Source organism: Vitis vinifera, chromosome 3 (assembly GCF_030704535.1).
Source record: "Vitis vinifera cultivar Pinot Noir 40024 chromosome 3, ASM3070453v1".
Taxonomy (NCBI): Eukaryota; Viridiplantae; Streptophyta; class Magnoliopsida; order Vitales; family Vitaceae; genus Vitis; species Vitis vinifera.
In genome coordinates this window covers 12642548-12654534 of record NC_081807.1, presented here as the reverse complement: position 1 = coordinate 12654534, position 11987 = coordinate 12642548, and the positions used below count along the sequence as shown (strand labels likewise).

The window sequence follows — 11987 nt, the reverse complement described above, 5'->3', positions numbered from 1 at the left end:
ATAAAATATTAATCTAAGGATTAAAATCTTATATAGAAAATTGATCTTCAAATCTTAAACCCCCAAATTTTCAACCTTACATTGCGTTGTCTAATATCTCAAATCTCCATGTAAAAGGGCTTTTGAATAGAGTAAATAAGAAAAATTTAATTTATACCTAAAATTTTTAAAATAGAGAAAAATCTTTCTACCCTTATTAATTTAATTTAATTAATTTTTTAAAATTATGTTTTTACCCTTTAATTGGGTTTGGGCATCACACATCATACTAAAAAGTTATCAATAACCGTCCTTTGAGGCATATTAGCATAAATTTGCAACTTTAGTTGTGTTCTAGGTGCAATTCTATTATGTTTAATTGAAAAATAACACACATAGCACAACCAAGCCTAATTGAAAGCATTTGGGCAAATAAATGGTAAATTTCTAAAAGTTCACCAAAACAAAAAAAAAGATCATAGAGGGCATATTTTTCAAGTCAACCTAGTTTTGGGATAGCCACTTTCAAGCCTAATGATGTTAAGATGTCTTATTGCAATCCAATCTAAGAATGCAATAATAGCTCTTTAATTCATAATTTTAAATTCACAAAAGATATCACCAAAAATTACCATAGGTTACCAAAGCATCAACAACATACAGAAAGCTTAGAAATGCTTGGAACCTATCGGATTTTCACTTTTTAGGAATAAAAAAAAAAATCAACTTTAAGGATTTTAGGGTAATACTTGCTTGAACCATCTTTCAATCCTTTTGTTGGTGGTGGGCCTTTTACCTATAGGAACAGGAATAAGAGGTGAAAATGAGGGAGCCTTATGAAAACAGATCCCTAGGGCTTAAGAAGGGGTTTTCAATTTTAGGGTTTGCCTTTTCACCAAGGATGTGAATGGGAAGATCAAGTGAAGTTAAGAGATTGGTGAAGCAAAGTGAGGGCATGGTAGGGTTTGAATAAGGGAAATTCTACACTATTAATGAAGATGATAATCTCGAGAAAGCAAAGCTAAGGTAAACTAGGGTTTTAATAACATTTTTCAATCTACACTAGTGAAGACGATATCTTCGAAAACCAAAGCTAGGGTAAGCTAGGGCTTTAATAATGAATTTCAATCTACAATGGTGAAGATGAGAATCTTCGAAAACCAAATCTATAATGGTGAAGATGATTGAAAACTAAATCTATACTGGTGAAGACGATTGTAAAGCAAATCTACACTAGTGAAGATGATAATCTTCGAAAACCAAATCTATAATGGTGAAGATGATTGAAAACTAAATCTATACTGATGAAGATGATTAGAAAGCAAATATTCACTGGTGAAGACAACGAAACCAAAGGTAGGTCTTCTAAACTAAACCCTTTTAGGGATTTTCCATTTTTTTTCCTTTGTTTTCAAGAAAGGTAAACTCTCTTGAAAACCAAAAAACTAATGCATTCTTAAATCCAGATCACCATTTTCAACATAGTATTTGGATTTCCACCTTGCATTTTTTATTTTTTATTTTTTTTAATAGTCAAGGGCATTTTAGGGATTATTGAAGGATAATATCAATAAGCTCAATTTCCTACATTAGTTAGGTCTTAGGCTCAAATGTGAAACTTATAGGGATGTTAGGCCAATTATCAAACTTACTTGCCTAAAGCATAATTTCCCCTTTTCAAAATAGTTGTTAAACATCAATCCCAAACATGTGTAACCCTTTGAAGTACTTGTATGTCAACCTTGTTTCCTTTCCCTCATGCAACATGACTTATTGATGGTTGCATTGAATCATTATCATTCACCAAATCCATGCAACTATGGACTACCTTTCAAATCCCTTGAACATAAATGGTAATTCCAAAACAACTCAAGTATAATCTTTCCGGCCTTTCAAATGATTTAATTAATTGATGTTTGAATATACTTCATATATTTTTTTAGAGCAATTTTTAGGCATATGACATAAATCTCTAATTTTTTTTATTTTTATAAAAGGTTTTATATTTTATATTACAATTTCCTCTCTTTTTTTTCATCTAAAAAACAAAATATAAAACCTTAATAAACGAGTTTTGTCACAATCCCTTAAAAGGTAATCTATTTTTAAAAATTACTTTAACCATTTTAGATATATTGATTCAGTCTAATTTAATTTTAATATTTTTTATAAAATATTTTTATTTTATATGATTATAAATTAATTACCATTGATTGCATATTATAGAATATATATTCTAAAATATATCCTATTGACAATAATATCATAAGATATTATATCCATATCCTAATATATTATATACTTTTATTTTGTGCAATTAGCAACAGGGTGGAAGACGGCTTAGGCGGGAGACGGCTTAACGGAAATGTCGTCTGCCATGCGTGTCCCTTCCCTTAGTGAGTCTGAACAGCTCCAACATTTCTGACACGCCCTTCTTCGGTTAGCTCTTAAGTATTTTCGTTAACCCCATCACATTTCGCCATGTGGATCTAAGCCTCATGGTCCTTTCGTTCGTACTATGAATATATTCCTTATCTAGAGTCTGGATCCTTTATCTCTGCACGTGTCTATGGCTCTTCACCCCAGCAAGTATGGCATTACAAGGGCAATATCGTCATTAAAGACCCAAAAGGCAAACGAATGGCATTATCTTCCTTTTGGGTCTATTCTATTTATATTTATATTGCAAGTTATTCGTGATGACTTCTCTCATAACAGCTAAAAACCACTCCAACAGAGCACACTTCACTTCTTCGTTTTTGTCTTTCCTCTTTTTTTTCCAGAGAAGCTGAGAAAGCCCAGCTTGCCCTCAACTCCCCGATGGGTTTGATGAATGTTCTCAAATTCTCAGCTGCATGCTTTGATCTTCTTGGCTGGTATGTTGTCCACGGATTTTCTCGTCATTGGAAAATGAAGTGGAATTCTATGTTTGAGGACAAAACTGGGATTTGCTTTGATTTCTCCATGTTGGTTTTATCCCTTTCCTTTGAATTGTCCACATTCTTGTCATTGGTTGTTAGTTATTTGTTTGGATTTCTACTTGCAGGCCTCTGTTTGCACTGGGTTATCCTCTGTAAGTCTTGGTCTTACACCCCAAGATATGATCATTCATTTACTCTTTTCTTGTTCTATGAATTCTTAGTTCTGTTACATTTATTGGGTTGGATTATTAGTTATTATATTAATAATCATCAACGTCATCTCGGTTCTTCACAGATGTGCTTCAATTCGGGTAATTGAGACTAACTCAATCTCAGACGTTCGGAAGTTGGTGGCGTATTGGGTTCTATTTTCCTTGGTTTCACTCTTTGATCATACTTTTGCCAAGCTCCTTGAATGGTAATTTTGCTCAACTGCATTCCACTATATGTGGCTCTATTTCTTTCATTTCTCTGCCCTTAAGGAATTTGGAGTTGCTTTTTTCAGTTTTCTTCCCTGTGAAAATAATCGAGATGTTTAATGTTCCAGGCCTGCATGCTCAAGGAAGTGGTGTCAGCTTTGGAAATAAGATGGATCTACTAGTTTTTATTTCTCATCTTTATAGGGAACTTTCCATAATCACAGTGATGAATAATTGTCTTGTTTGAAAGCATGGTTGCACTTATTTCCATGGAATTTGTCTGCTGAGAAACAAATGGAAATAGAAAATTCAGAATCTGACAAGTTTGTGTAGGGCAACTGGATCTAATCTCTTAGTCGAAGCTTAATTGGGGCAAATGCTGATCATCTTTGGACCATTGAAGGCTCTAATCTGTGCACAATTCTAATGTTTTTGTTTTCTTCATTTCTTTTTCAACTGTTCATAATAGATGTCAAAAGATAAAACCGAACTTATGTAGTCCATCCAAGTGGATGCATATAAATTTAACAGAAACTGAAATTCGAAGAAATTTATTTATTTTTTTAAATATTTTATTTTCTTATATAATGCATGTCAGGATACCATTCTGGCCTTACATAAAGCTGATGGTCATCTGCTGGATGGTGATACCGCATTTTGATGGTTCATATTATGTCTATCAACACCTAGTTCATCCATGCTTGTCCATTGATCCACAAGTTGTCATGAATTGGCTTTTCAATGAATCAAAAAAGAAGTTTCATAGCAGAGAAAACTTTCTTGTTTCAGCAGACCAATATATTAAGGAGAATGGACCTGAAGCTTTGAAGAAACTACTTGCTAGGAAGGTATGCCATTATAAGTAGGATTATCAACAAGTCAAACAGAGTTTTATTTGAGATGTTCAAGTAAAAAATGACTATAGCAGGTCATCTAGAATTATGTGGTCTAAATTCATGTATATATCTATATATAATTGTGTTCTCTTTTTTTCACATATGCATGTGCATTTAGATTTACATAATTATATATGCATAATCAGATTCAACTGTGATAGCCCGGGATTTAATTCAGTAATCAACTCTTCTGGGAACATGTTGGTTATGGTTTCTCTCTCACTGTCCTCTTATTTATACATGACTTTGGCTTCAGTTGAGGAGCACAAAGCCTAATGTTGAAGTGAAAGAGATCAAAGCACCTGCAGCACCGGAGAAAAAAGGGGAAGCGGTATGCACTCTAATGTGGCTATTTTATTTCTATGGAGGCAGATCCCCAGAAAAATGTTGCTCATGTAAATTAGTGATGCATTTAAAAGAAAAACCACTTTATGTATGTTTCTGTGAAAAAGAGAACAAGTTTATGGATTAAGTGATATTTTTTATGGTGAAATAATCAATAATTTTCAAAATAATAATATATTCGTGCATGTTTTTGCAATTCATGAATTCCTTTTACGATTGATTCTTCTCACCTCAGTGGAAGTGTGAAGAGCCTAATGTTGCAGAAAAGGAGATCCAAGTAGTCAAAGTAACAGACATAAAAAATGGGGGGATGGAGCAAAGAGGGTAAGTTTTCCTTTTTATTTATAAGGAAGGCTGTCTTCACACAAGGATTATTGTTATTATTTTTAAGACATGAATGTTGAATGCATTTGGAATTGTCGTTGAATCATGTGAAGTGTGAAGGTGCAAATGGTGCTAAGAAGGAGATCAAAGTGATGGAAGTAACACAGATAACATTTGGTGATACAGAACAGTGGGTAAGGTTTCTTGTCATACTTAAACGGCACCTCATATTTCACTAGGATTAATTTTGGCCTACAAACATATTTGGCTACAAGTTGAAGACAGATTTCCAGATACTGGTAGAAGTTGAGACATAAGTAATGAATGAGTTTAGAAACATGCACAACTCTTGTGTGAAACACAATGAGAGTGGAAAATAGCTAAGTTGAAAAATGGCCAAATACTATTTTGTAGTTCCCCCCACCACTTAAGTAATTTTTGTCATCCTTTGTGAATGGACAATGCAGTCCCTTCAGTAATTCCGCTATATTCATGACTTGGTGAAGCATATAACCATTAGTGTCTTGTCCTAAGTTGACCTTTAATGATGATCCATTGAGAGGGATCTGACTTTTGTCAACCCTCTTAGAGGTTAAACATACGGGGCTTAACCCACTTTTCAATCTCATTGGATATATGGCACGTGGTATCCTCTTCATCTTGAAAGAGTGAAGTGGTCATACTCTTTCCTCCGAGTCCATCGTGGCCATGCACTTCTGGCTCATTGGGCTGAGTGAAAGGATTCCCTTCTGCTTCAAATCATAGAGAGATATGCCATGGTCAGCCTCTTTAATTTGAAGGATTGAAGTACTCAAATCCATTTCTTTGCATCCATCTTAGTCCTGCTTCCATGTCTCATGGTTAACCAGGAAGATCAAGCTTCCATCCATGAGATCAGCATCTGCAGGGTTATGACTCCACCCTTCCTTGGCATAGGAAAGCGATCATTAAGCCACATGTCGGATGACAGAAGTCGTCATTCAGGTTATCTTGAGAACTAGGGAAGTTGGAATTCTAATTATTGCATATGGTTCTTGATGTTTAGCCAATATACTATAGGATTTTAAGCATCATGCCCATGTGCATTGTGGTTTTTTATCAGCTATATGGTTTACCAAACTGAGGGATTGATTATAGTCATAAGTACCCTTTTCCCATTAATTTCTTGCATGTGCTTTGCTGAGATTATGTTTTTGACAGTGCTAATCAGGGCAAACCAACAAACAGCTTTATGTTAACTTTTACAAACTGCCACATTTTCAGGTTGAACGATCAGACATAAATCTTGGTGAAACTAGAAGTAATACAACCTGTGCTGTGGAGATAAAAGAAAGGGCAGCAGCACTGGTGGCTGCAGAAATTGAGGCATGTAGAGACAATAGAACCCCCGAGATACCTCTGCATAAGAAAGTCCAGAAAGAGTGGGCTTGTGCTGTATGCCAGTTCACAACCCAAAGTGAAGTGACCTTCAATTCCCACCTTCAAGGGAAGAGACATCAGGCCACTTCTGAGCAGTTGAGAGCCAAAAACCAGGCAACCAAAACCAATTGTTCCCCATCTGCTTCAAAGGCCAAGAAATCTGATCAGTCCACCAAAGAGGAGCAACCAAAGTGTCCTTCCAACAATCTGAATTCCAAAAACAATGGAATCTCAGCTGCTTCAACAGTGAAGAAACCTGACGAGACCAAAGATGATGAGCAACAAAAGTGTGCATCCAGCAATGGACCAAACCAGAAGAATAACAAAAAGCAAGAGGAGAAGGTGCTAGTTCTTGAGACCAATGAGCAAGGCCATCAGAATAATTTTGATCCACGATCCCACATTTATTTTGGGTCTCACAAGTTTCAAATTTGCAGAAAAATGAAAGATGTTTGAGAGAAAATTAAATCATATTGCACTACTGTTAGGAAAAATATGGCTGAATCCAATTGCTTTTCTTCTCCAAGTCTATTAAAAATATAATTTTTTCTCCATTCCTGACAAAATTTAAATTTTTTCCTTAAAAAAAAAAAAATTAAGTTTGATCACCTAACACATCTTTCTAAACTCAATCTCAACTTGAAAAATCAAACCTTAATGGATGGACTATAGAAATAGTGAGAAAACACTTCTGGGGTTTTTTTTTTCTTCCAACATCAAATTTTTCTATATATGGGATTTCACATGCAAAAGCAGGAGTAGATTTGCTTGTGTTTGATGTATGTATTAGAAAAATTTGTCCCTTCTGGGATGTTTAATACTTTTCTATTCTTTTATATGCATGTTTAGCTAGAAGATATAGAATCGATACCATTCCTTAAAAGTGATAGCCACAACTGTGATAATTAAACACCAAAGAATGTGAAGATCTATATATTCTTTTTTTTTTCCTCTCTCTTTCAATAATGAAGCTAAGATGTGTTGTAAGCATCAAATGCATTGTCTCTGCTTGAATATATACAAAGCCAAGGACCACAAGATGGATAGATATGGGGACGCACAAAACTTCTCAAACATGATTATATTAATCAAGAATTCAACTAAGCTTAAATTCAAGATGTTGATTTCTAGCATCTCTGGTGCTATAGGATGACTATTGATCCTGTACTGTTATGTGCCCTACTGATATATTCTTCGGGTTGTTATGTATAAATAAAATTTTTGGGAAAGTTTGCTTGGTGGTTACACTATCACTATTTAGGCCAGTAAAAATTGGAAGCCTTTGTAAAAAACTGATGGTCCAAGAGCTATTCTACTTCATCATCCATGTAATATGACGATACAAATTTGACTAAATGCAGCTATAGAAGGCTTAGGACCATAAACCAAGCCTAGTCGATGTCACTCACCTAAATTTATGCATAAAGCTTTTGGATGGCTCAGAGTTATATTTAATTACTGTTATGTTCGCAACTATATTTTCATTGGATTTATAGTCCAGCTTGAGAACTAGTCCTCCATTGCACATAATGTCCACACAAGGCCACAGTGCCCGCTCAAAGGCCATAGCGCTACTCAAGGATATAGTGCTTACTCAAGGCCATAGAGCCCACCTAAGGCTAACGACCCAAAAGGAGAAAAAGGTTGGTTCCACGTACTCTAATATTTACTAGAAAAGGTTCTTCCTATTAAAGAACAAAAAATTGCATTCCCTTGTGACCAATCCAAACAGTAGACCACTGACTTGTATAAGGCATTATTCACCATGCAAGCACTTTTTCAGCAACCTACCATCTGGCATGAACCATTTTGGATTGATTCACAAAGCAATGGTGTTATATTAAGCATATTCAATATAGAACCAAATTGTGCCTCCTTAGATTAACTAAAATATTTCCATTGCAAGATGTGCAGATAGGCATATGATCATGAAGTAATTTCCTGATGATAATACCCCACAAAATATTTCTTTTTCTCACTGATCTCTCCTAGATTTTCAGTTCACCCATCCATGGCGCCTGACTAAAAATGGGGGCATTTTGGATACCCCGAGCAGTAAGTTAGCCTGGTAGGCATCCCGTTGCAAGCAAAGTCAACCCGAGCGGTCCATTTGACCAAAGCTTATCCAGGCAGTAAGCGTCCATATACAGCTAACTGTTATGCACCATCAACAGGTTGAGGTTACAAGATTAAAGAGTCATAATGGCCAAATGGAAGTTACACGACTCGGCCTATATAATAACAGTATGACAAAAAATGCAGGTATGAAGAACTATCACTGAAAAAATTTATTCCTAAAAATCCTTTAAGCTCCTTTAAGCTAACTTGGGCATTGGAGAGGTCTCTCCGAAGCACACTCGAGCTTACCTTTTTGTAAGACATCGAGAACAAGAGGCATTGAAGTGATTGTCCGGAGGGTTGAACTTGGTCGGGAACCAACAATACACACTATTCAAAAATAGGGATCATATTAAATTATTAATGCAACCATAGGAAGCAATTGAGGACAAGGGTGTTATTTGATTAAAAGGGTAATTGAAAACCTAAATTTTGAAATTTAACCCTCCATTCTATTTGGCCTTATGTGAACAAAAATGCCTTCATTATTTTCTTGTAAAAATAACTCACCCATTTAAACCTTACATGAAAATACTTAAAATGGTAAATGATATGTTAAAAATTGATTATTTTTCAAATAAAACATAAGAAGGGTCAAATTCATGAAAGGATTATTTCATCCCTTTTAATCAATTAATTCGATTTATTTCTTTTTATTTTTTTTCTCTCCATGTTAATTTTCACATCACCCAACAACACCACTCTTAATTCACACAAGTTTGAAGTTTTTGAATGAGATATATTCGTAATTATATTGTAATTGTGTTATAATAACCATTTCGTACTTGGATTTGTTCTTTCAGTCCATTTAACCTTTTTGTTTATTCATGTCAAAACAATGTACTTATAATCGAATCCATTTATGACATGTTGATCTTATATAAATTTATTAATTTTATATATTTAAAAATTATAAAAATTAAATATACTTTTTCAATTATGAATATCATATTACTAAAATATTAAATAACAAATTAACTTGAAATGCTATATATTTCATTAATTATTTTATAATTAAAACATTAAATGAAATAATAAACAAGTATAAAATAGAAAATTCTATCTTAGTTAGAAATTATAAACTGTTATTGAGACATATAAGTATTAAAATTCTACCCATTTCACTACCAAACAACTTATGTTTTTAGTCATAATTTAACCTTATGATGAACACTTAAATAAAATTTGTCATCTTTTTCTATTGATTTATATTTATTTATTTAAAAATTTTGTCTGGCATAAACTATCATCTCACAAAATCATCATTGATGAGTAGGCTATGCCCCAGTGTAAGCATCTCCAAATCAAACATCAATGAGAGGAGTACAACCAATCATACATCATCTTATCAAAATGAATCTCCGCTTTTCAAAGTCATCGTGGTAACGTGAAGAGAGTATTTGACCTCCTCTAAAGAAAAAACATGTCTTGATGTGAAAAAGATCAAGCAAAGTGGTATGCCTCAACAAAAATGTGCTCAAACATGATCATGCCCCGATGTAAGTTAGTATCTCTAAGATCAATCGCCAATGAAAAGGTTATTCCCCAGTATAGGGCAAACTCTGAAATGACTAAACTCCGTTGCAAGCTCTCATAAGTGTCTGTGTCATGATCCAATCATCGCAAAAATTTGTCAACAATGATGAGAAGGCTATGCTCCTATAATCACATCAAAGAAATCACTCGGTCATATTACTCCAATGTGAAAGAAATCTAATCACCTCCAAGGAACAGCTATGCCTCAAAACCATCATCGACTGAGAGGGGGATGCCCCTGATCCAATCACCACCCTAACTAACGTACCCATCATGAGGAACACTTGTTTGAGCTCCATAATGGGGATCAACCATTAGATGAACAAGATTCGAATATTACTTGCTCCCCATTTCAACCAATGAATGATGTACCTGGAAACCTTGTAGACAACCATAGTTTTCAGCCTTCTTCCTCGCGATCATCTAGAACAGAGTCGGTAAGCTTCACTCATTTCTTATAATGGACCTTGACCCACAACGTCGAACTACCTGTATGCAAAATTATCCGTCCAGAAAACCCATCCATACAATTCAGGTTCAAAACCCACAAGAACCACCCTATGAATAAACTAATTATAGCTGGCTTCGTTGCAATAGGCATTAACTTTCTTATGCTGACAGTCCTAGCATCATTTACCAAAGGATCAACAACTTTTCCATGTCAGAGAACATTATCAATCACAATGACACCCCTGGTCCTCACTAGTTGCGATAGCAATTTAAAGTATTCTTGATTCAAAGGGTAAACAAAACAAAAAAGAAAACCCTAAGTGTGACTCCTTATTTGAAAAATGTGGTTTATGAAAAACCGGATCGAGCTTAGGGGTCAGGTTACTTATCGGGAAGGTACAAAAAAAACCGTAGCACCCCTCTAAGTCCCTAAAATGGGTCTCTATTGATAAAATGAAGCAATCATGGCAATTGGTAAGGAAATCATTGAGTATCAACATGATCACACATTGAGAGTTAAAGCATGCATGAGGAATGGTCAAAGTGAGAAAGGATGCGTACCTTAGCAACGAGTCCCAATGCGCTATCAAGAAATTGGGTTAGTGCACAATCAATAAATATAAAATATAACACACATGCATCACTAAATAGGGTAATAAATCCCCGATGACAAACCTTGCACTTCACTCAGGTTTATTTCTACTTCTCTGATGTTGGGCCCCACCAAAGCTCATTTTATTTTGCATGAATCAACTCCAATAACTCCATTATTCGGAATTACGAAATTTAATTCTTGCTTATTTTAAAGCATTTTAAAAATAGAGGAGATATGAGAATTGCTCGCCAGAAAAGAAGATGGCGGCAAAATTTTAATGAAAAACGAGTTTTTGGAACCTAAGAAAAATGTTAAGGATGGAAAATTTTGGAGGTTTGAAATTAATTAAAAATTAGAATTGAGGAATTTATTTACAAAATGGGGTTTAGGAAAATTATTTTCAAAAAAAAAAAATGATGAAATGAGAGATGGCACGTGACACAAGGGTGGCCATGCTGAAGGCGTTCTCTTCTGGCCCAAGCTGGAAATGCACTCCAATTATCCTTCTTTTCTGGTATAACACCTTCATCAAAATAAATAGCTTTTGCACCATACTCTGATAGACAAGGACCAATAACAATGCCTATATTTGCCTTAAGTAGACAAAGTAAGTCACCCATTGAACCTCCAATATAAATTGTCAAGTGCTCTGTGTCATTACTGCATCCCTCCTTCAAGATGTCCTTAGAAACCTAAAGCTTTTCCACGACATACTCCATCTTCTTAATGATTTCACCCGTGGAAATGGATTCTTCACAAGCCAACTCATTTGAATATACTCTCAAAACACCCATATCACCTGATGAAAATGCTGATCTAACGAAATCGCCACACCAACAGTATGAAAGTCCATGAACATCTGCTTTCAGATTATTATTTTTAAGAATCTTTTGGAAGAAACCTGTGCAACCATCTTGAAGAATTAGACCTTGACCAACCTGTTTTATATCATCTGAATTTAAACCCTTCAATACTCCAGACTGAG

At 34.8% G+C, this 11987-nt stretch overlaps 1 protein-coding gene across 4 annotated transcripts; it reads left to right on the top strand.

The window, feature by feature from the left end:
* Window positions 1-2696: 2696 nt before the first annotated feature.
* Window positions 2697-6824, top strand: LOC132253567 (HVA22-like protein a). Of its 4 annotated transcripts, none has more exons than XR_009465422.1 (8): window positions 2697-2855; window positions 3026-3052; window positions 3196-3318; window positions 3918-4167; window positions 4472-4546; window positions 4796-4884; window positions 5005-5078; window positions 6148-6824. XR_009465422.1 is itself a non-coding variant. In XM_059736004.1 (8 exons), the coding sequence occupies exons 1-7, from the start codon at window positions 2800-2802 to the stop codon at window positions 5035-5037; spliced, it is 660 nt and encodes a 219-aa protein (XP_059591987.1). In that variant the 5' UTR covers window positions 2697-2799; the 3' UTR covers window positions 5038-5078; window positions 6148-6824. The 4 variants fall into 4 exon arrangements, 3 of the variants coding, with proteins under 3 accessions (XP_059591987.1, XP_059591986.1, XP_059591985.1); XM_059736004.1 differs by having other exon boundaries at window positions 4998-5078; XM_059736003.1 differs by lacking the exons at window positions 4796-4884; window positions 5005-5078; window positions 6148-6824 and having other exon boundaries at window positions 4472-4789.
* The last annotated feature ends 5163 nt before the right edge of the window (window positions 6825-11987 follow it).